The 20719-nt window shown below is 35.7% G+C and overlaps 1 protein-coding gene across 4 annotated transcripts in view; it reads left to right on the forward strand.

Annotated features, from left to right (window-relative positions):
- Window positions 1–20719, forward strand: part of Ccnb3 (cyclin B3) — a 111695-nt gene that overhangs the window by 44990 nt on the left and 45986 nt on the right. For 3 of the 4 annotated variants that reach the window (XM_063245852.1, XM_063245851.1, XM_063245853.1), the window contains 3 exons: window positions 5824–8986; window positions 10016–10114; window positions 11402–11494. In XM_063245852.1, coding sequence (XP_063101922.1) covers window positions 5824–8986; window positions 10016–10114; window positions 11402–11494 — 3355 coding nt within the window. The remainder of the gene's footprint in view (window positions 1–5823; window positions 8987–10015; window positions 10115–11401; window positions 11495–20719) is intronic. The other variant, XM_013159051.3, reaches the window with a different exon arrangement.

Below are 20719 nucleotides of genomic sequence, written 5' to 3' on the forward strand. Positions count from 1 at the left end.
ACAATTTACTTCTAGAAAATTTTTCCTGGAAGAAGATTTAAAAAGTAGATTAAGTCCTTTGTATATTTTCTTCTCGTTCTTGTAGAAATAATTTTTTCAGGTACTGACCAACCTGTGCTTGAATAGATTAAATAGATAGCTATAACAGGACCAAACTTGGGTTCCAGTAAATAAGAAGATTGGGAAGTCTGGAAAATTAACCTGAAAGGTCCGCTGGACACTTCGCTAATTACTAAGCAGAAAGTCATCAAGCCAAATGGTCAACATTTATTCCTATGTGGTTTCTTGTTGAAATGGGATTTCTGAAGTTTACATACATATTAGACATTAGTTTCTTGCATTATTTTGTTTTGAATTACTTTCATTGTTCTAACTTTAGCAATGAAACCCTCACTAATGCCGGGAACATTCTTCTTTTGTTTAAGATTCAGTGAAATAAACCCTAATAATAGTACTAGAACTACTAATACTGTCGTTTATTGAGTATTCATTATAATCATGCACCTTGTAAATTTTTTATTGATAGCTTCATTGAGATATAATTTGCATACGACACAACTCAGGTGAAGTATATAACTCAGTGACTTTCAGTATGTTCACTGTTATGCAGCCAACACAATTTTATAACATTTTCTCCAATCCCAAACAAACCCTTTAGCTATCACCTCTCAGTATCCCCATCCTTCCCAGTTCTAGGCAACTGCTAATCTACTTTATGTTTCTATATAGATGTTCTTATTTTGGATGTTTCATATAAATGAAATTACATAATGTGTGGCTTTTTATGTTACCTTTCACTTATAGTTTTTGGGTTTCCTACATGTTTTGTAAGTGTCAGTATTTATTTCTTAAGATTGTCAAATAATATTCTATTGTATGGATATATCATATATTTATCCATCCATCAGTTGATAAGAGATTTGAGTTTCTTCTACCTTTTGGTTATTGTTAGTAGTGCTGCTATGAATATCTTGTATGTGAGCTTTTGATTGAACATCTATTTTTAATTTTTTCCACTTATGCCAAGAAGTGTGATTACTGGGTCATATGGTAATTCTGAGTTGAACACATTGAGTAATTGCCATGCTGTGTTCCACAGTGGCTGCATTGTATCTTCCTTGGTAGAATACATAACTATTCAGATCCTTTGTGAATTAAAATATTTAGTTCTTAGTGTTTGTATTTTTCGTTTCTAAGTGGTCTTTATATATTCTAGATAAAAGCCATTTATTAGATATGAGATGCAAGTATTTTCTTTGATTCTGTGCATTGTATTTTTACTTTGTTCGTGATGCATTTTGAACCACAAGGTTTTTAAATTTGATGAAGTATAATTTTTTGTTACCTTTAGGCTTGTGATGTCATATTTAAAGAAACCAAATCTAGGTTAAAAAGAATTTATACCTGTTTTCTTCTAAAAATTTTAAAGTGTCAGCTCTTAACTAGGTTTTTTAAAATCTATTTTGAGTTAATTTTCTTGCTTATTGTTGGTTAGGGGAGTCTAATTTCATTGTCTTTCATGTGATTATCCAATTTCCCCAGGATTTTTGTTGAGAATACTAATCTTTTTCCCTTTGTTTTGGCATTCTTATAAAAATTAATTGACTGTAAATGTAAGAATTTATATCTGGATTCTCAGTTTTATTCCACTGATCTATCAGTGTGTTTACCATTACCTATCTTGTGCCAGTACCACACTATCATGATTACAGCAACTTTGGGGTATATTTTGAAATTGGAAAAATATGGTCCTCAAAATCTTATTTTCTTTTTTTTTCCTGGGTTTTTTGATACAAGGTCTTGCTACATATTTCACTCTGGCCTTGGACACACTATGTAGCCTAGGCTATACTTGAACTTACGGTGATCCTCCTGCCTCAGCCTCCCAAGTGCTGGGATTACAAATGTGCACCACCATGCCCAGCTTGTTTTCTCTTTTAAAGACTATTTTGCTATTCTAGGTTCTTTGTAATTACATATAAATTACAGAATCGGCTGGTCAGTGTCTATAAATAAGCCAGCTGGAATTCTTCAGGAAATTGCTTTGAATCTCAAAATCAACTTGGAAAATATTGCCACCTTAACAAATACCGAGTCTTCTAATTCATGAACATGCAGTTTCTTTGTATTTATTTAGATCTTTAATTTATCTCGATATTTTGCAAACTTTTCAGGGTATAATTTTTATACTTGTTAAAATTTGTCTAAACATTGTATTTTTGGTACTATTTCTTTTTTTGTTTAAAAAAAATTTCTTTTGGTACCAGGAATCAAACTCAGGACCTTACACTTGCCAGGTAGCCATTGTGCCACTGAGCTATATCCCCAGCTCTTTTTATTGTGTTTTAAATTTTCCTCCTTTTTTCTTTACTTTTATTATATAATTGGGATAAGAAAAATTAATATAAGATCTACCCAAGTCAATGTTTAAGTATACAGTATAGTAAATGTTTTTTTTAATTTTAAAGGGAATAAAACTAAACAATAATGTAGAACCAAACAAAACAGTGAGAACAATATTCAATTTCAAAAACAAGACAGAAGGAAATTTCCCATAGTTGGCTATATTGCATATTGTTATCCTCTAAATAGATGCTTAGACTACCAGCCTCAGGCCTGCTGAGTCAATCAAACAATACAACCGTTAAGTTTTTTACTTCAGTAGCTATCATCTCAGCCTGTATTCTTCTAAATCAGCCAGTTACTTACCTGTGAGGGCAAGGGGTACTTGTCTCCCAGCCCACATGTAGGCTGACACATGGGAGGGAGGTGGCTCTTTGGTTCTCCTTCTGGTCCACAACTGTTTCTGGCTCATGAGAGGAGGTTGACTTCTTGGTTCACCTCCTGGACCATGGCTGCTGCTAGCTCCTGGGAGGTGGCTGGCTTCTTGGTTCTCCTCCTAGCCCTGCATGGCTGCTCCTGCCTCACAGGAGGGGTTGGCTTCTTGGTTCTCTTCCTGGCTCATGACTGCCACTGGCTCACAGGAGAGAGTTGGCTTCGTATTTCTCCTCCTGGCCTATAACTAACCTATAGTAAATGTTTATATATGCAGTAAAGCATTGTTAAGTACATATGTCAAGATGTACAATAGATTCCTAGAACTTATTTCACCTTGCATAGATGAAACTTTGTACCCTTTGACCTACATCTTTCCATTTCCCCAGCCTTTAGCCCCTGACAACTCCCGTGTACGCTGCTTGTATGAGTTTGACTATTTTAGATTCCTCATATTGATAGGATTATTAGTATTGGCCCATTTACATGACATTTTCATTTAATATAATATTCTGTATATTTTTGTAATGTGTTTGTTGCTCCAAATGAAAGGATTTTTTTCCTGTATTGGAGATTGAACCCAGGACCTTGCACAATAGACATCTACTCTGTCATTGAGCTATTTTCTTAGTCTTTTTTATTTTTTGAATAAGTTGCCCTAATTGGCCTTGAACCTGTAACCCACCTCCTCAGCCTCTTGAATAGGTAGGATTACAAACATTTCCTACTGTGGCCATTAGACTGTATTATTTTTGAAGCTGAATAATATTTCCTCCATATATCTACTATGCTTTTTAAATCAAATTTCACAGCCACTTAATAATTTCCTTTTTAAACTGTTAATTACAAAAGATAGAAACACATTTTATTATTGTGTATTGATCTTATATTCTTGGGTCTGTAGTTTTTGTGTGAATTTGTTAGGGTTTCCTCTATATAAGAGCATGTCATCTGTGACAGATACTTTTAATTTATTTATTCCAATCAAGATGCCTTTTATTTAATATCCTTGCCTAGTTGCCCTAGCTAGAACCTTCAGTACAACGGTGAGTATAAGAAGTGAGTGAATATAAGTCTCCTCCTTACAGGAGGAAACTGATAATAATGAGTTTGTTATAGAGCCAGGAGTTTGGCACCTTGTCTTCCCTTGATTTTAGAGGGAAGGCATAATCCTGTCACTATTATGGTGTTACTGTGGGTTTTTCATAGAAGCCCTTTATCAAGTTGAGGAATCTTCTTTCTATTCCTAGTTTGCTGAGTGTTTATATCATGAAAAAATGTTGGATTTGGTCAAATGATTTTTCTGGATCTATTGATAATGATTATTTGGCTTTTTTTCTGTATTCCATCAGTATAAGTATAGCACATGAATTGAGTTTAGGGTGTTAAGTTAACCTTGCATAAATGGAATAAATGCTACTTATTTATGCTACATATTCCTTTTATATATTGCTGTATTTCATTTCTTAGTATTTTGTTGAATTTTTATATGAATATTCATAAGAAATATTAGTCTGTAGTTTTTTAACGATTTCTTTGGGTATCAAAATAATACTTACCTTAAAGAGTGAGCGGAAAACTGTCTCTACTTTTTCTGTTTCCCAAGAACATGAGAAATGATATTAATTAACTACTTGGTAGAATTCACTAGTAAAGCCTTATGAACCTGGATTTTTGTTTGTTATCAGTTTTTTGGTTGTTAATTCAATGTCTTTTTTTATAGGTCTATTCAGATTTTTAATTTTCCCCTTAAATGAATTTTGGTAGTTTGTTTCTTCCTAAGAGTTTTCCAATTTCATCAAAATGATCTAATTTATTGGTACATAATTAACAACTTTGATTTATTTTAAGCATACGAATTTGTCAGATTTTTACAACAAGCCTATGAAGGAGATATGATTGTGCTCCCCATTTATGGGTATAGAATAGAAAGTTAACTTGCCAAGGGTCACCTACCTGGTAAGTGGAAGAGCCAGGCAGTCTAATGACAGACAGTGTGTGTGTTCTTATGATAACTACACCATCTAAAGACTACCTCATCAGGAAGGACTTGGGACCTGTGTTGTCATGCAGAACTTTGGAAACACTTTATTTTAATTCATTTTTACAATGCAATGTTTTTGGTTATATTCTCTAGAGTTGTATAGGTATCACCACTGTCTAATTGTACTACTTTTCAACACTCTCAAAAGAAACCCCTATCTGCAGTTTAGGAATCTTTTTCCTTTCCCAGTTGCCCTTTCTTCCCCTAACCTACCCCTGCCTCAGGCAACCACAAATCTACTTTTGTTATTGATGTATCTCTAGAAATATGTCTATTCTGGATGTTTTATGTAAATGAGAATATACATATCTGGTCTTTGGGGATACTTACTCCTTGAACCTTTTGTTCAAGTTCGTTTTTTAATTTGCCTTCTATTTTCTTTTATTCTGATTACTTCTTCCAGCGATTTGGTCACACTTGGTTAAAATCCTGCTTAATACCAAGGTTTCTATCTGAGAAATGACAAATTTCTGTTTTGGTCTTTTTATTACTTTCGTCGTGAAAGTATATCCTGTGTAGCCCAAATTGAAGGAAATATGGTTAGGTAACAGCAGTGTTAGTTACTGACTGGCCTCTCTCATTGGCCTTCAAGCAGTATTAATTTTAACTTACTTTATCAGATGCCTAATTTCAACCATTTTACCAGATGCCCAGTGCTTAGAAAGACAAATATATGCAGGTAGTGAGGGAAACTAATACATAAAGTGATAATATATACATTGTGGTAAGTATTATAATAAAAGTATTCATATATATAAATAAAGGTAGTTAATCATATGTAAACAGTATAACATAGATTTCAGGAGAAAATTCTAGAAAAGTATAGAGACCTAGGTGTAGAAACTGTCCAATGTGTTACTACTTAATTTGCCATTAATTTTGCTGTTTTTGTACCTTCTATACTGGCTCTTGTGTTGAACCTCTTTTCCCTATGTAAATATAGTCACAAAATTAGATGGTAGGTGAAACACATTTTTCTTATCCAAACCTTGTTTCCTTTACAGATACAAGTTGGAACTCTCACCAGTAGTAGCCTCTACTCCCTCGGTGCCAAATATTTTAGAGAAACCACTCCTTCTGGATGTATCTACCAACTCCCAAACACCCACTGTTGGGGAGGTATCTTTTGTCAAAAGATCATTACTTTTAGAAGAGGAAACTAGCATGAAAGAGACAACATTCATAACGCAGTCATTAAAGAAGTGCACAAACCCTGGGGAATCTTCCCTTTTGGAAAAGTCACTGTCCTTACTGGAGGAGACTGACGATAATGAATTTGTTATAGAGCCAGTAACTTTTGGGAAGAAGCATATACCCAAGGAGGCAGCTATCACCAAGAAGAAATCATCCTTAAAGAAAATGTGTACATATCAGGGGAAGCAGTCTTGCTTGGAAGAGTTGGTGACCCTGCAGGGCAGCTGTGTGGAAGAGGGTTCTTTCTCTATGGAGCTGATGAATTTAAGAAAGAAGCCTAAAACCGAGGAGTCATCCACCACTAAGATGCCATTACACTTAAGTGGTAAGCATACTACTATGGAGAAGATCTCCAACATGATAAAGCCAGCACTATTGCAGAAGAACACCTCTGAAGAAGAGTTAGTCACTAAAGAGCCATCAACCATTATGAGAGAGCCTACTGCTAACAAGCAGTCCTTTTCCTGGGAGCCATCTGCAGTGAAAGAGAAACACACTACTCAGCAAGAGATCCCCATCTTGAAGAAATCATTGCCCTTGCAGGAGAAGACTGACTTTGAAGAGGATTCTCTTTTTAAGGACTTACCAACTTTTACCCCTGAGGAGGCAACATTCCCCACAAGCCCAGTGTTTGGAAAGGAGAAATGCATGATTCAAGGGAAGCTATGCACTACTCATGGAAAGAAGTGCATTACTTATGGAATGACATCTCATTTAAAAAAGCCATTAGAAGTGAAGGAGGTCATCTCTGGGGAGAAGTCACTCAATACAAAGCCATTGTCCTTTAAAAGAAATACTATCACTGAATTCTACCAAGAGCCATCTGCATTACAAGAGAAGCATACTACTCAAGCAGATGTAGAGCTCTTGAAGAAGCCTTTGGGTTTACAGGAAAATATGAACAATGAAGCTAGCTTTGTTATGGAGGCAGTCTCCTTTAAGAAACATTGTATTACCATAGAGGCTAGCCACTCCAAGAAGCTATTACCTTTAAAAAAGAAGCAGAAAATTCAGAAGAAATTTTGCCACTATAAGCCGCTAACACTTCAGAAAGTCACTCGTGGAGAGAATTCACCCACTGAGGAGCCATTGTCCTTTGAGAAATCTATCAGTGAAAAAGATTTCTTTTCTCAGGAGTTGTTTTCATCGCAAGAGGAGGATAGGACACAAAAGGAAGTGTCCACTTTGAAGAAGCCTGTGACCCTGCAAAAATCGCCCACTAAGATGGAGTCTTTGGATTTTCAAAAGCAGTATAGCATTAAGAATGTAACCCCCAGTAAGAAACATTTACCTTTAAAGAATAAACAGCATACTACTCAACAGACAGTGTCTCATTTGAAGGAGCCATTAGTATTGCAGACAGTCACCTCTGAAGAGAAGTCAACCATTGAGGATCCATTGTCCTTTAAAGAAAATATATTTTTAAAGAAGATAAAGTGTACAACTCAAGCAATGTGTCGCTGGATAGATCTTTCAGACTGGCAGGATATAATTGCTAAAGATAGGAATTCCGTTTTAGTGAAGCCAGTATCATCTACAAAAAAATGTACAGCTAAAAAGGCAGTCTTCACCAATGCACCATCATCTATGAAGAAGAAGCAAACAACTCAGGGGAAGACTACTTTGGAAGACGAATCACTCTGTAAGAAGCTGCTACCTTTTAAAAAGAAGCCAACAACTAAAGAGGAATTCCTGTTTCGGGAACAATCTGCATTAAAAGAGAAGCACACTACTTTTCAGGAGGTGACACTTTCAAGAAAGCCAATAGCCTTGCAGGAGAAGACCAACACTGAGGAAGAATCTTGTAGTGAGGAACCAGTGACTTTGAAGGAGAAGCCTATCACTGAGGAGAAGTTCCTCTCTCAGGAGCTATTTTCTTTGCATGTTAATCCTACTAACAAAGATGAGTCCCTTTTCCAAAAGGCTGTGGTCTTGCAAGAGGAAACGGGTATTAAAAAGTTGTCTTTGAAGAAGCCGTTGGCTTTTCATGAAAAGAGCACCATGGCAGAAGAGTCCCTTTGCAATAAGCTCTCAGTTTTGAAGAAAGAGCCATCTGCTAAGGAAGCAACAAGTACAGAGAGGCAGTTACCTATAAATAACAAGCCCACTGCTCAGGGGCAGGCACATCTTTTAAAGGAGCAATTGTCTTTGCATGAGAACATCACTGATAATGAAGGGTTCCTTATTAAGGAAGCATTGGCATTGCAGGAATATGTGGGCAATGAAAAAGCCCTCTTCAGGGAGACCTTGACCATGCAGGAGAAACTCAGCACTCAGAAGGAGGCTGTTCTTGAGCATACCACTGACATAGAGGTGAATTTCAACCAACTTTCAGCCATGCAAGAAAAGCCCAGCCCTGAGAAAGAGCCCATCTTCCAGGAACCCTTGGATTTGCAGGAGAAACCTACAATTGAGGAGGGAACCATCTTCACAGAGCCTTTGGCCTTACAGGAGAAAGCTGGCCTTGAGTCGGAGGCTATGCTGAAAGAGCCGTTGGCCTTGCAGGAGAAGCCCAGCCCTGAGATGGAGTCTGCTCTAAAGGAGCCTTTGTCCTTGCAGGAGAAGCCTAGCACTGAGAAGGAAGCTTTCCTCAAAGAGCCATTAACCTTTCAGTTGAAGTCTAACATTGAGGATGAAGTACCCTCCAAGGAGCCATTAGCCTTGCTGGAGAAATCTACCATAAATGCAGCATTCCCTTTCAAGGAGACATTAGCCTTGAATGAGAAATCCACCACTGAGAATGAATTGTCCTTTCAAGAGCCATTATTTTTAGAAGAGAATCCTACTGAGAAGGAAGATACTTTGCCAGAAACACTCTTGTTCCTTGGGACTAGCCCACATATGCCTAGCGATACTGTTGAATCCAGAACAGGCGAGTTCAGTGCTGCCAATATGTCCAGTGTGGGAGAGTCCATTGCAAGTGAATCTGGTTCCAAAATGCCTTCTTTATCTCAAAGCAGAACACATATGGAGGTATTCATCTTTCTTTTTTCTTAGATTAGATGAAGGGTTTTTTTGTTGTCCTAGAGGTAACTACTAGCAAAGAGGTCTTTTTGGTGCCTCAGATTGAACCCCAGGGCTTGCATATGCAAAGCAATCTACCAGTGAGCTATATCCCTGTTCCCAAGGAGATTTTTCATTTGCCTTCATAAGCAATTCAACTGTATACAGTAAGTTATGGATGTCCCATTACTTAGTAAGAAGGGGATAGTCTTTGGGTTTACCTCTGGTTTTATTTAATGGCAGGTAATGCAGAATAATCTCTTCTGATTTTTGTAGTTTGAGGTTATCTGTAGTAAGAGATAAATCTACTAGGCTCTTTGGCATTTTTCTCTTACATTAAACTGGCCTCATAGAATTTTTTGACTTCCTAATTGGTGCAGTGATATACCTACCTAATCAGAAAGTATTTATATTCACAAGGGCCTACTGTATACTTGGGGTTTGCAATAGAGGTTAGATAATTTCATTCAGGAAATTATCTCTCTCAGTAATTTCAGCATCATATAAATTTCAGTCAAAGATGGGCAGAGTTCATATGGGCATTTCCCAAGGAATGTGTTCATTGAGTTTCAAATTAGAAGGAATGAAATTTAGCAAGTAGGCAGAGAAATATCCCTTTTATAGTTGAAACAACCAGAATAATAGTGCAGAAGAGAGGAAAACGCTACCAAGATGAACTGGGCCAGATCAAAGCATTGCGACATAACAGGGAACCTAAGAAGTCAGTGATCTAACTAATAATAAAACATGAATGTTTTTCTTAGAGAGTTGAGCTTACCCCTAAAAGGATGACTTTTTCCTAGGACAAAGCAGGCATATACTATGCAATTCTGGATCATTACATAGTATGGGGAATTCCAAGGACAAGAGGTACTCGATAGTTCAGGGTTTTAAAGAACTTCAGAATAAGGAAACGGTAGGGGAGAAAAGCATCATTCCTAATGTATATTGAGCTTTCTTTGGAGTCTCTTCTAATATGTCTTTTTGATTGTTTCCAAGCAGATGACCACACTGGAAGACACTGACAAGGACCACTGTGATTCGTCTTTCAGCTCAGTATATGCCAACGAAATCTTTAGTTACTTAAAAGACAGAGAGGTGTGTAGGTAACTGGGAATAGGCAGTTATTCATATAATTCTCATTTCTTCATCATTCCATTTTTTAGCATGCAACTAGGAAAGGAAGATAATTATGGTGAAAGAAAAAATAACAGCAGCAGCTAAAATCTGTTAGCTTGCTATCAGTTGGACATTGTATTGAGATTTATAGACAATATCTTGTTTAATTATCCCAATAATTTCATGATGGTAGGCATTGTTATCTCCCTTTTATATACAGGAGCAACTTTCTAGAGTCATACAACTAATATATGGTACAACTGACATAGGGGCTAAAATCTGATTATTTTGAATCATATTCCTGCACTTCTAGGTACTGAGGAGACAATCTCAGATATAGAGATGGTCAAGTAGTTTGTTTCTGAGTGGTTGCTCTTAGAGATTTACTTTTGTATGATTGTTTCTCGCACTGTATATAAAATCACATCTCTTATTTCAGCTCTCTAACTTGGTGCTTTTGTCTCTTTCCTTTGAAATCTTTCTGTTCTCTTTACTACCAATATTCACTCGTCCAAATTTTCTCCCGTCTCTCTCAATGGAATGGACAATACCAAGATTATCTACCAAGTAGACTTTTTATCTGGGGCTGGGAATTTAGCTCAGTGACATAAGAACCTGCCTGGAAAGAGCAAGGTTGTGAGTTCAATCCCTGGTACCAAAAAAATTGGGTTTTGGTACATTTTTTATTGAATATATGTTGCTTTCACACTATTGCAAAGCTGGAAAACTGTTAAATCAACCACTGTAAGTTGGGGACTATCTATACCTTAGAGAAAGTGAGATAACTTTGTTTTTCTAAGTCTTGGCTTAGCAATATTGGTTTCTTTTGGTATATGTGCTGCCAAAGCAAGTGTGTATCAGTTTTACTTGGAATCTTGTAAGAAATGCAGAAAAATAATCCTATTACAGATCTTTTAAATCAGAGTCTGATATATTTTAAGATCCCCAAGGTTGCCATGTAAATGGAAGCCTGGAAAGAACTGCTTTTCATAGCAGGGTATTACTTTTTAGGCTGAATTGCAAAGTAGAGGCAGAAAAATTCATCTATAACTGTAGGTGTTCTCCTACCCTTAGTGCCCTGTATTCCTTCCTATTAGTTCTGACACTTCAATACTGCGTGTATCCACTTTCCAAAAGATAACTTGAACTTGTGTAGAAAACGATACTTTGAACATTCCCTTTCTTATACCAGTTGAAAATAATGAATTAGAATTGTGGGGGAGTATTGTTAAGAATTTATTGACCTTTCTTTCTCACTGATGCCAGGAAAAGTTCATACTTGAAAAATACATGAAAAGGCAGACTGAGATCACCAGTGACATGAGGGCCATTCTTGTGGATTGGTTGGTGGAAGTACAGGTAAGATTGACAATTGTTGCCTAAACAGCTGCTACTTTTTTGGTTATTCAGAATCACCAGCAAAAGCATGATAAAAAATTTACTGGATCTACAGAGCTGAAAAAAAGTATAGTTCCTTCTCTCAAGGAGCTTATAATTTAGGGGGTAAACTAAGACATATAGACAAATATGATATACTGTAAAATGTGCTAAGTACTCTGAATGTTGTAAATAAAATACTATGAGAACCTAGTTGAAGGAGAGACCGTTTCTAAAAAAGGCAGTGATAGTCTGATAGTTATGCTTTTTAAAAACTATTTTTTATTTTTATTTTTTAAAATTTTTATGAAAAAATAGAGAAGCAAAACAAAAAGCAAAAGAGACAAACAACAGTGAACCCAATACAATAACAGTAAAGGTTTACAAAGCAAGATGATAGGAATTTGATGATGGTTGTAATATTGCATATGGTTACCTACAAAAGGGTTGCTTAGAATAATGGATATAGATGTAAAATTGATCTAATCATATGAATATTAGCTATTTTTTCCAGTAGCTAATGCAATTAGTAGTATAGTCATTTTAGTATCTTATGTGTATATATACAAATTTGTGTTTTTCCCTTCCTTTTTTCTTCCTTTCCCCCATCCCAATTACTTTTCCTCTTTGAGCAGTTTCTTACCCTTACACAGTATTTATTGTAGATTTTGGATTACATATATTTTTTCAGTTTCTTACACTAGAGTGACTATTTGTTATTTACACATGTGAGTTTTATTTATTTCACTTAATGAATATGGTCTCAAGTTGTGTCCATTTACTTATAAAAGACTTGATGCAATCTTTCTTTATAGCTGAGTAGCACTGCACTGTGTAAAAATATCACATCATACTGCATGGATATATGTGAACCCATGTTTATAGCAATACAATTTGTAATAGCTAAATCTTGGAAACCACCCAAGTGCCCCTCAATCAAGGAATGGGCAAAACATATGTGGTATTTTTGAAGTTCTACTTTCAAAGACTTGTAAGTCACTAGTCCAATCTAAGAATTTGGAATGGGGTCAATGATAAGATCTTTCAAGGTTGGGTGGAATAGGTTAATAGGAAGAGCAGTGTGGCAGGCATGACAGAAAACTGTTTGTTCGGGGATAGAAACCAAGGGAATACTGCTATGAATAATTATTTTATGCTAGGGGAAGAGAGCTCAGAATAGTACCTGGTACATAGTAGGGAATCAATAAATCTTTGCTGAATGAGAATTGAACGAATTGCTTTGGAATTTTCAAGGAGACAGAAAACATAGCTAGTATATACCAGTCAGTCTTATTACATAATTGAGAAGAAAAGGTACTACTGGTATAGTTATATGCTTTATTAAGTGCCAGATGAATGCTTTGGGCTCACTTGGGGGCGACAGACAAGGGAAATAAGGTAGACATAGTATAGTTGCTCATCAGTAAAATATGAGCATGTCTCTCATATAAAAATCATAGAGTATAGAAATTAGTTAAGAGTAAAAAGTTGGTAAATATTAAATAGGTGAAGTGGAACCCAAAGATTTCTAATCATAGTCATATGTGATGGGGTACACTTGTAATTTTGCATATGAGGCTGAGGCAGGAAGACCACAAGTTTGAACTAATTTTGGCCAACTTAATGATACATCAAGACCTTATCTTCAAAAAAGGCTCAGGCTACAGCTTAGTGTGAAGGCCTTGTAGTCAATCCCCAGTACTGTATGGGGTAGGGAGTATATTGCTGATCCTTATATAGTCCTTACTGAGTTGGAGGTTTCTAGTTGACTGCCATTAGAATTTGTTTGGATTTTTAAAAATCCTTTTATTTTTGTTGCTCAAAAGCTTGGTATTATAGCAAAATAAGAAATTCGAATTACCTGTGATCATATAATTCCAAACACTATTAATATTTGCATTATATTATCCCCTCATTTTTAATATTTATTTACTAGAGGTGCATCTCAAAGTCATAGATAGCCAAGGCTCAGTCCAGATTTAATTAGAATTGTGGGGATGTGGCCCAAGTGTACATATTTTATAAAGTTGCACAAGCAATACTAATATACATTAATATATATTTTACTCTATTACATATGTAACCGTTGTAATCATCACCATAGTTAAGATGCAGAACTGTTCCATCATCACAAGAATACCTAAATACTACATTTTTGTAGCCACAACTCTCTTTCCCCTTATCTTTCTGTCCTTGACAATTAATTGTCCTCTATTTCTATACTTTTATCAATTCACAGATACTGTAAATGAAGTAACACAGAGAACAATTTTTTTTGAAGCAGAGTCTCAGTTTGTACTGCGAGTTGGCTGTGAATTCACTATGTACTTGAGGCTGGCCTCAAGTTTGTGTCAGTCCTTGGTATCTTAGCCACCTGAGTGATGGGATTACAGGCATGTACCACCATGCCTGGCTAGAACATAGTATTTTAAAATTGATTTTTACCACTTACTGTGATTCCCTTGGGATCCTTCTAAGTTGTTGGAGTTATCAATGGTTTATTTCTTTTAAATTTTATTTATTTATTTATCTAGTCTTTTGAGACAGGGTCTTGCTATGCTGTTCAGGCTGCCCTTGAGCTCACTTTGTAGCCCAGGCTGGTCCTGAACTTGCAACAATGCTCTTGTCTCAGCCTCCTGAGTGCTGGGATTATAGGCATGTACCACCACACCTGGCTTAAACATTATTTTTAACTGATAAATTAAAAACACAGAATTATATGTTAATACATATAGTCCTTTATTCGGACTTTAATAGTCCTTTAATAAGGACTACCATGTTATTTATCAATGTGTGTATTTGATCTATAGTTTGCAAATGTATTTTTCAATGTATATAATTGTGTTAGGTATATCTCCTCCATTATTTATTTCTTTATAGCAGAAAATTTCAAAACTCTTTTAGTTTTTTGCAATGTAAATACATTATCATTACCTATAGTCATCCTGTTGTTCACAGCACTCCAGAACTTCTTCGTCCTATCCAACTGTAACTTGGTATATATTGATCAACAGTTCCTTGTCTTCCTCCACCCTTACTCTACCCAGTCTCTGATAACTGCTATTTGACTCTAAGTTTCTTTTTTTGGATTTTTCCTTTTTATCGGTACCGGGGATCGAACTCACGACTGCCTGCTTGCAAGGAAGGTGCTTATGCTGCTGAGCTAAAACCCCAGCCCCCATTGACTCTAAATTTCTATGAGACCAACTTTTATTAGATTTTTCTTTAGAGTGAGATTATTCAGTACTTGTCTTTCTGTGCCTTATTTCATTTACCATAATGATCTCTAGCTCTGTCCTTGTTGCTGAAAATGACAGGATTTCATTCTTTTTAAAACCAAATAGTTTTCCATGGTATATATATATATATATATATATATATATATATATATATATATATAACACATTTTCTTTATCTGTTCTTTGGTTGGTAAATACTTAGAATGTTTTCCTTTCTTGGCTATTGTGAGTACTGCTACAGTCAACATGGGAGTGTAGATGTCTCTTTAACTTACTAACTTCATTTCTTTTGTATATATACACAGTGGAATTGTTGGATCATAGGGTAGTTCTATTTCTAACTTTCTGAGGAACTTCCATATTGTATTCCATAATAGCCTTACTAATTTACATCTCAACAATAGTGTACAAGTGTTTCCTTTTTCCACATTCTCACCAGCACTTGTTATCTTTAGTTATTTTCATAATACACATTCTTACTGCGACGAGGTGATGTCTCATTGTGGTTTTAATTTACCCTTTTGTGATGCGTGGTGATATGGGGCACTTTCATGTACCAGTCAGCCATTCCTGGGTCTTCATTTGAGAAATGCCTATTTATTTATTTTGAATTTTGAAGGGAATAAAACAAAACAACAAGAACAGTATTGGGTTTCAAAATAAAGACAGAAGGAAATCCCCCATAGTTGTTATATTGCATATTATCACCTAAACAGATGCTCAGACTATTGGCCCCAGGCCTGCAGTCAATCAATCAATATAAGCTTTAAGTTGTTTTTGTATCTCAGTTGCTATCATCCCAGCCTGTGTTCTCTGAATCAGCCAGTCACCTAAATGGGTGGGGTAGGGGGGTGTAGCCCTCTTCTTATTTTAGCCTGTGCACTGGCTGGCTCATGAGGCGGTTGGGCTGACTTCTTTGTTGTCTTCCCAGCCCACGGCTTGAGAAATGCTTGTTTAAATCTGCTACACATTTTTTTTTTTTTGTCTTTTTCCTTTTTATCGGTACCAGGGATCGAACTCACGACTGCCTGCTTGCAAGGCAGGCACTTTTGCCACTGAGCTAAATCCCCAGCCCCTAAATCTGCTACATATTTTATAAAATTGTTTTGTTTTTTGTTTTGCTATGGAGTTTATGGAGTTTCTTATGTATTTTGGATCCTAACCCCTTTGTTAGATGTATAGTTTGCAGGCATTTTCTTTAATTCTGTAGCTTCCGTTCTGTTTCTTCACTCCATTCATTGTTTACTTTGCAGCACAGAAAATATTTAGTTTGATGTAATCTCATTTGTCTATTTTTCTTTTTATTTCCTGTGCTTTTTGGGTCTTGTTCAAAAAAACCTTTGCCCATTTCAGTGTCTTGAACCACTGTTTTCTTCCAGTAGTTTCATAATTTTAGGTCTTATATTTACTAGTCCATTTTGAGTTGTTTTTTTATTATAGGAGAGAGATAAGTGTTTAGGCCCAATCTGCATGTGGATGTCCAGTTTTCTCAGCACCATTTAGTTTTGGTTTAGTTCCTTTATTTTTGTTTATTTCTCCCTCTTTCATAATCTTTTTTGTGGTTGAACCAATTACTCTAAGAGTGTGCTTTTATTTCTTGCTTATTATTTTCAGTTTATATATTACAAATTTTTGCTATGTGGACCATGAGACTTTTACAAAATACATCTTTAATAATAACAAGCTATTTTGAAATTGCAGCTGCATAATATAACCATGAAGATAAAAACAAAATCAGAGAAGAACAAGAAAATATATACTAATTGCATTGGATTCCTTTTCTACATTTTGAATTTTTGATGTACGAAATTACATCTTCCATAATTGTCTCTCTTAATATATTAATGTAGTTATGTTTTTGTACTGGGAATCAAACTCAGGGCTTCATTCTTGCCAGGAAGGTGCTGTGCCACTGAGCTACATCCTCAACCTTTAATGTAGTTACTTTTAACTGTTTTGTTTTTTTAATTTTCACACTAAAAGTATGATTTAAGACCTATGCTTATAATATTGGACATTTTTTTAAGTACTGTAACCTGTTTTATCTCACTCATTACATTAAAATCTTTTTTTATTTTTTCTTTTATTAAGTCTATTGCTACAATTTAGATATACAAAATGATCATATTTCTCATAGGAAATTTATTTGTACATATGATATATCTTGATTCCTCCCATTTTTCTAGTCCTTTCTCCTCTCTTCAATCCCTCTTCCCCTCTGTTGTGGTCAGGGGTTGCAGGGAGAACAATTAATACAGGACATAGAATTTATATTGTTTTATGATGGTCACCCAGAGTTAAAAACAAGAAAGTACAGGAAATCTATCCACAACACTAAAGACCCAGAATATTCACCGAAGGCCTCTATTCCACAGCAGTGTCCTGCATGAGTCCAGCTGAAGACCTAGAGCCCATGACAATGCCTCCCTCTAGTCTATCTGTAGGTTTAGAGCCCACAAGAAGGACTTACACCAGTGTGTTTTATAGATCCATGTTGGAAAGGCTCAAAAGTCAGTGGTAGAAGCTAGAAAGTCTTCGCCAATGGGGTGAAGGAGCTGTGCTGGTAGGTGTGAGGGTTCTACGCTGGAGCCGAGAAGTCATACTCAAAATAAGGACCAGAGCTGCCCTGAAAATACCACAGTTGTCCTCAGCGACAGTGAAATCCCAAACTCCTCCAATGATGAGAACAGTCGAATACATGCCAGAAAACCAGCATAACAAGCTTCTCCTGAAGATTAAACAACACACATCTTCCCCTCTGGAGCCAGGAAGCTGTTGCTCAATGTAAGGAGCAAAGCTAGAAGCAATGACTTGAAACAGTGACACTCAGGCAAACCCGCAATGCCTTGCTCTTCTCCACATCTATTTATGCTGGCAACTTACCTCAGGTGGACCATCTATGCTCAGCACCATGCTGATTTAATTTAGGTGGTGTTAAGTAGACCACCGATTTTTAATCCATAATACCCTCCTATTTATAAAGCTTTGTTTCCATTTTATCCTTTTATTTTTATCCTTCTCCCTTCCTTCATTTTTCCCTTCCACCTTGGTAGTTCCCCTTTCCTTTTGAATAATTTCTTCGTATTTTACAATGTATGTTGAATATTTTGGTCCTTATTTACACTAAGTTTCTCACATGAGGGAAACAATGCAATATTGACATGCATGTCAAATTTATTTCACTTAAGAGTATGGTTTCAAAGTGCATCCATTTACCTATAAACGTCTCAAGTTTATCCTTCTTTATGGCTGAGTAGTGTTCCATTGTATAAAAAGACCATACTTTTTTACCCATTCCTTGGTTGATGGACATTTGGATTGCTTATAAGATTTAGCTATTATAAACTGTGCTTAGACATTGGTGTGCATATATCATTGTGGTATGATGTTTTTAATTTTTTCTGGAAAGGTACCAAGAAGGCAAATAGCTGGGTGAAAAGGAACATCTAGTCTTAGCTTTTTTTTTTTTTTTTTTTTTTTTTTTTTTTTTTTGTCTTTTTCCTTTTTATTGGTACCGGGGATTGAACTCATGACTGCCTGCTTGCAAGGCAGGCATAGTCCTAGGTTTTGAGGAGTCTCCACACTGATTTCCACACTGGTTGCACCAGTCTGCACTCCCACCAACAGTGGAGAAGCATTCTTTTTTGCCTACAAGATTTCTAGCATTTGTTCTTGGTTGATTTATTGATGATTGCCATTCTTTCTGGGGTGAGATGGAATCTTAGCGTTATTTTAATATGCATTTCAGCTGAGGAGGATGTAAAGTCTGATGTGGGAAGGAACACTCTGTAGACATCTACTACATCGTTTGCTCATAGATTTGGATTAGTTATGATATTTCTTTGTTATTTTTTTTGTCTAGTTAATCTATTTGTGACAGTGGGATATTGAGGTCATCCATTACAAATGTATGAGTGCTTATTAGACTTTTTATGTCCCTTAATATTTGTATTATGTAGTTGGGTGCACTGGTATTTGGTGCATATATATATTTATGATTGTTTCCTCTTCTTGGAGTTTTCCCTTAACAAGTATGTAGTGACCTTCTTTGTCTCTTTTTGACTTGTCTTGGCTTGAAGTTCACATTGTCTGGAAGTAGAATACCTACCCCTGCTTTTTTCTGTATTCTTGACACATGAAGTATTGTTTTCCATCCTTTGAGTTTCAGTCTGTGAATTTCTTTTTGAGTTAAATGTATTTCTTTTATGCAGAATATTGTTAGATATTGCTTCTTAATCCATTCTGCTGGTCTTTCTTTTGATTGGTGGTTATGACTCATATACATACTGACTCATCCTTCTAATTATAGTTTGCTGTTGTTAGTTCCCTATGTTTCCTCTTTATTTAATTGCTTTTTCTGCCTGGCTTCTTTTTATTGATGTTCTTGGAATTGTGGTCTTTATTTTCTCCTTCTAAAATATCCTTCAGAGAATTTTGGAGAGCTGGTGTTTTGGTCATGAATTTCTTTGGTTGTTCTTTGTCATGGAAGTATTTCATTTCTGTATTGATTTTGGAAGATAGTTTTGTGGGGTACATTGATCTGGATTGGAGATTGTTTTCTTTTAGGACTTGAAATACCTCCAGTCTTTCCTTGACATAAGGGTTTGTGTTGAGAAGTCTGCTGTGATTCTGATAGGCGTTCCTTTATAGGTGATTTTTTTCTAACTGATTTTATTATTCTGTGTGTATGTTGAATTTCTGGGATATTGATTACTATATACTGTGGGGTATATTTATTTTGGTCATGGCTATTTCACATTCTATATGCTTCACTTATTTATATGTCAAATTCTTTATCTATATTTTTTCAGTTTTCTGCCATTACTTCTGTGAAGATATTTAAAAAATGGCATTTGAGGTATCTCCAGCTTTCTCATTGACTCTAGTTAATCTTAGGTTGTTCTTCTTTGCTTCACTTTACAGCTCTTTGATTTTTCCTAGTCCCTTGCTATTTTAGATATCTTTCTTTTTGTGGTCACTAGCCACAATCTTCTCTTCTAGATCTGATATTCTATACTTGCCTTCATTCACTTTATTTTGTATAGTTTCAATGGAGTTTTTAATCTGGATTTCTGTTTGGATATGTTTCATGGATTCCATTTCTTTGCTATGTTGGGCATTCATGGTTTTCATCATTTTCCTAAGTGCCTCTATTTTTTATGTTTCTGTTATAATGTCTTTCATTTTGATCTTCATTTCTTTTTTTCCCTGGGAGATTTTTTTTCTATAACCGTGTCCATTTATTCTGCTCTTGTGCTGCTATCATTTCATAAATTCCCAGTCAGTGCTTCTGATTTCCTCTATCTCATTGTGTTTTTGGACTTGTCTTGGATGAGTTGGGGGTCTGAGGTTGCATTTTGTGTCTGTGTTATATTTTCTATTTTTTTGTGTGTTGATGCTTGTAGACTTCTTGTGGTACATAACAGTATCCCTAGTCTGATCCTTATAATTTCCTTCCTTGTATGAGCTCTTGGTTTAGCCTGCTGTTTTTCTAGAAGTTTAGGGTCCAACATTAAGTTGTCTATTTGTGTTTGCTCTGTTTCTTGATAAGGGTGTTTACTGCTATAACTTTTCCTCTTAAAATTGCTTTCATTGTGTCCCATAAGTTCCAGTATGCTGTATTGTTACTCTCACTAACCTGTAAAAAACTGTCTAATTTCTTCTTTAATTTCATCAGTGACCCATTAATTATTCAGTAGGGTGCTATTTAATTTCTATGTGTTGATGAAGTTCTTATGGTTTCCTTTGGCATGGATTTCCCATTTCATTGCACTGTCGTCTGATAGTATGCATGAGATAACTTCAATTCCTTTACATTCACTTAAGCATGTTCTATGGACCACTATATGGTCTATTTTGGAGAATGTCCCATGTGCAGATGAAAAGAATGTGTATTCTCATGTTGTAGGGTGGAACACTATAGATATCTACTAACTCCATTTGCTCAAAGTTTGATTTAGTTCTAATA

This window comes from Cavia porcellus, unplaced genomic scaffold, assembly GCF_034190915.1.
Source record: "Cavia porcellus strain 051 isolate PalLab524CR breed Dunkin Hartley unplaced genomic scaffold, mCavPor4.1 scaffold_3, whole genome shotgun sequence".
NCBI classification, from domain to species: Eukaryota; Metazoa; Chordata; class Mammalia; order Rodentia; family Caviidae; genus Cavia; species Cavia porcellus.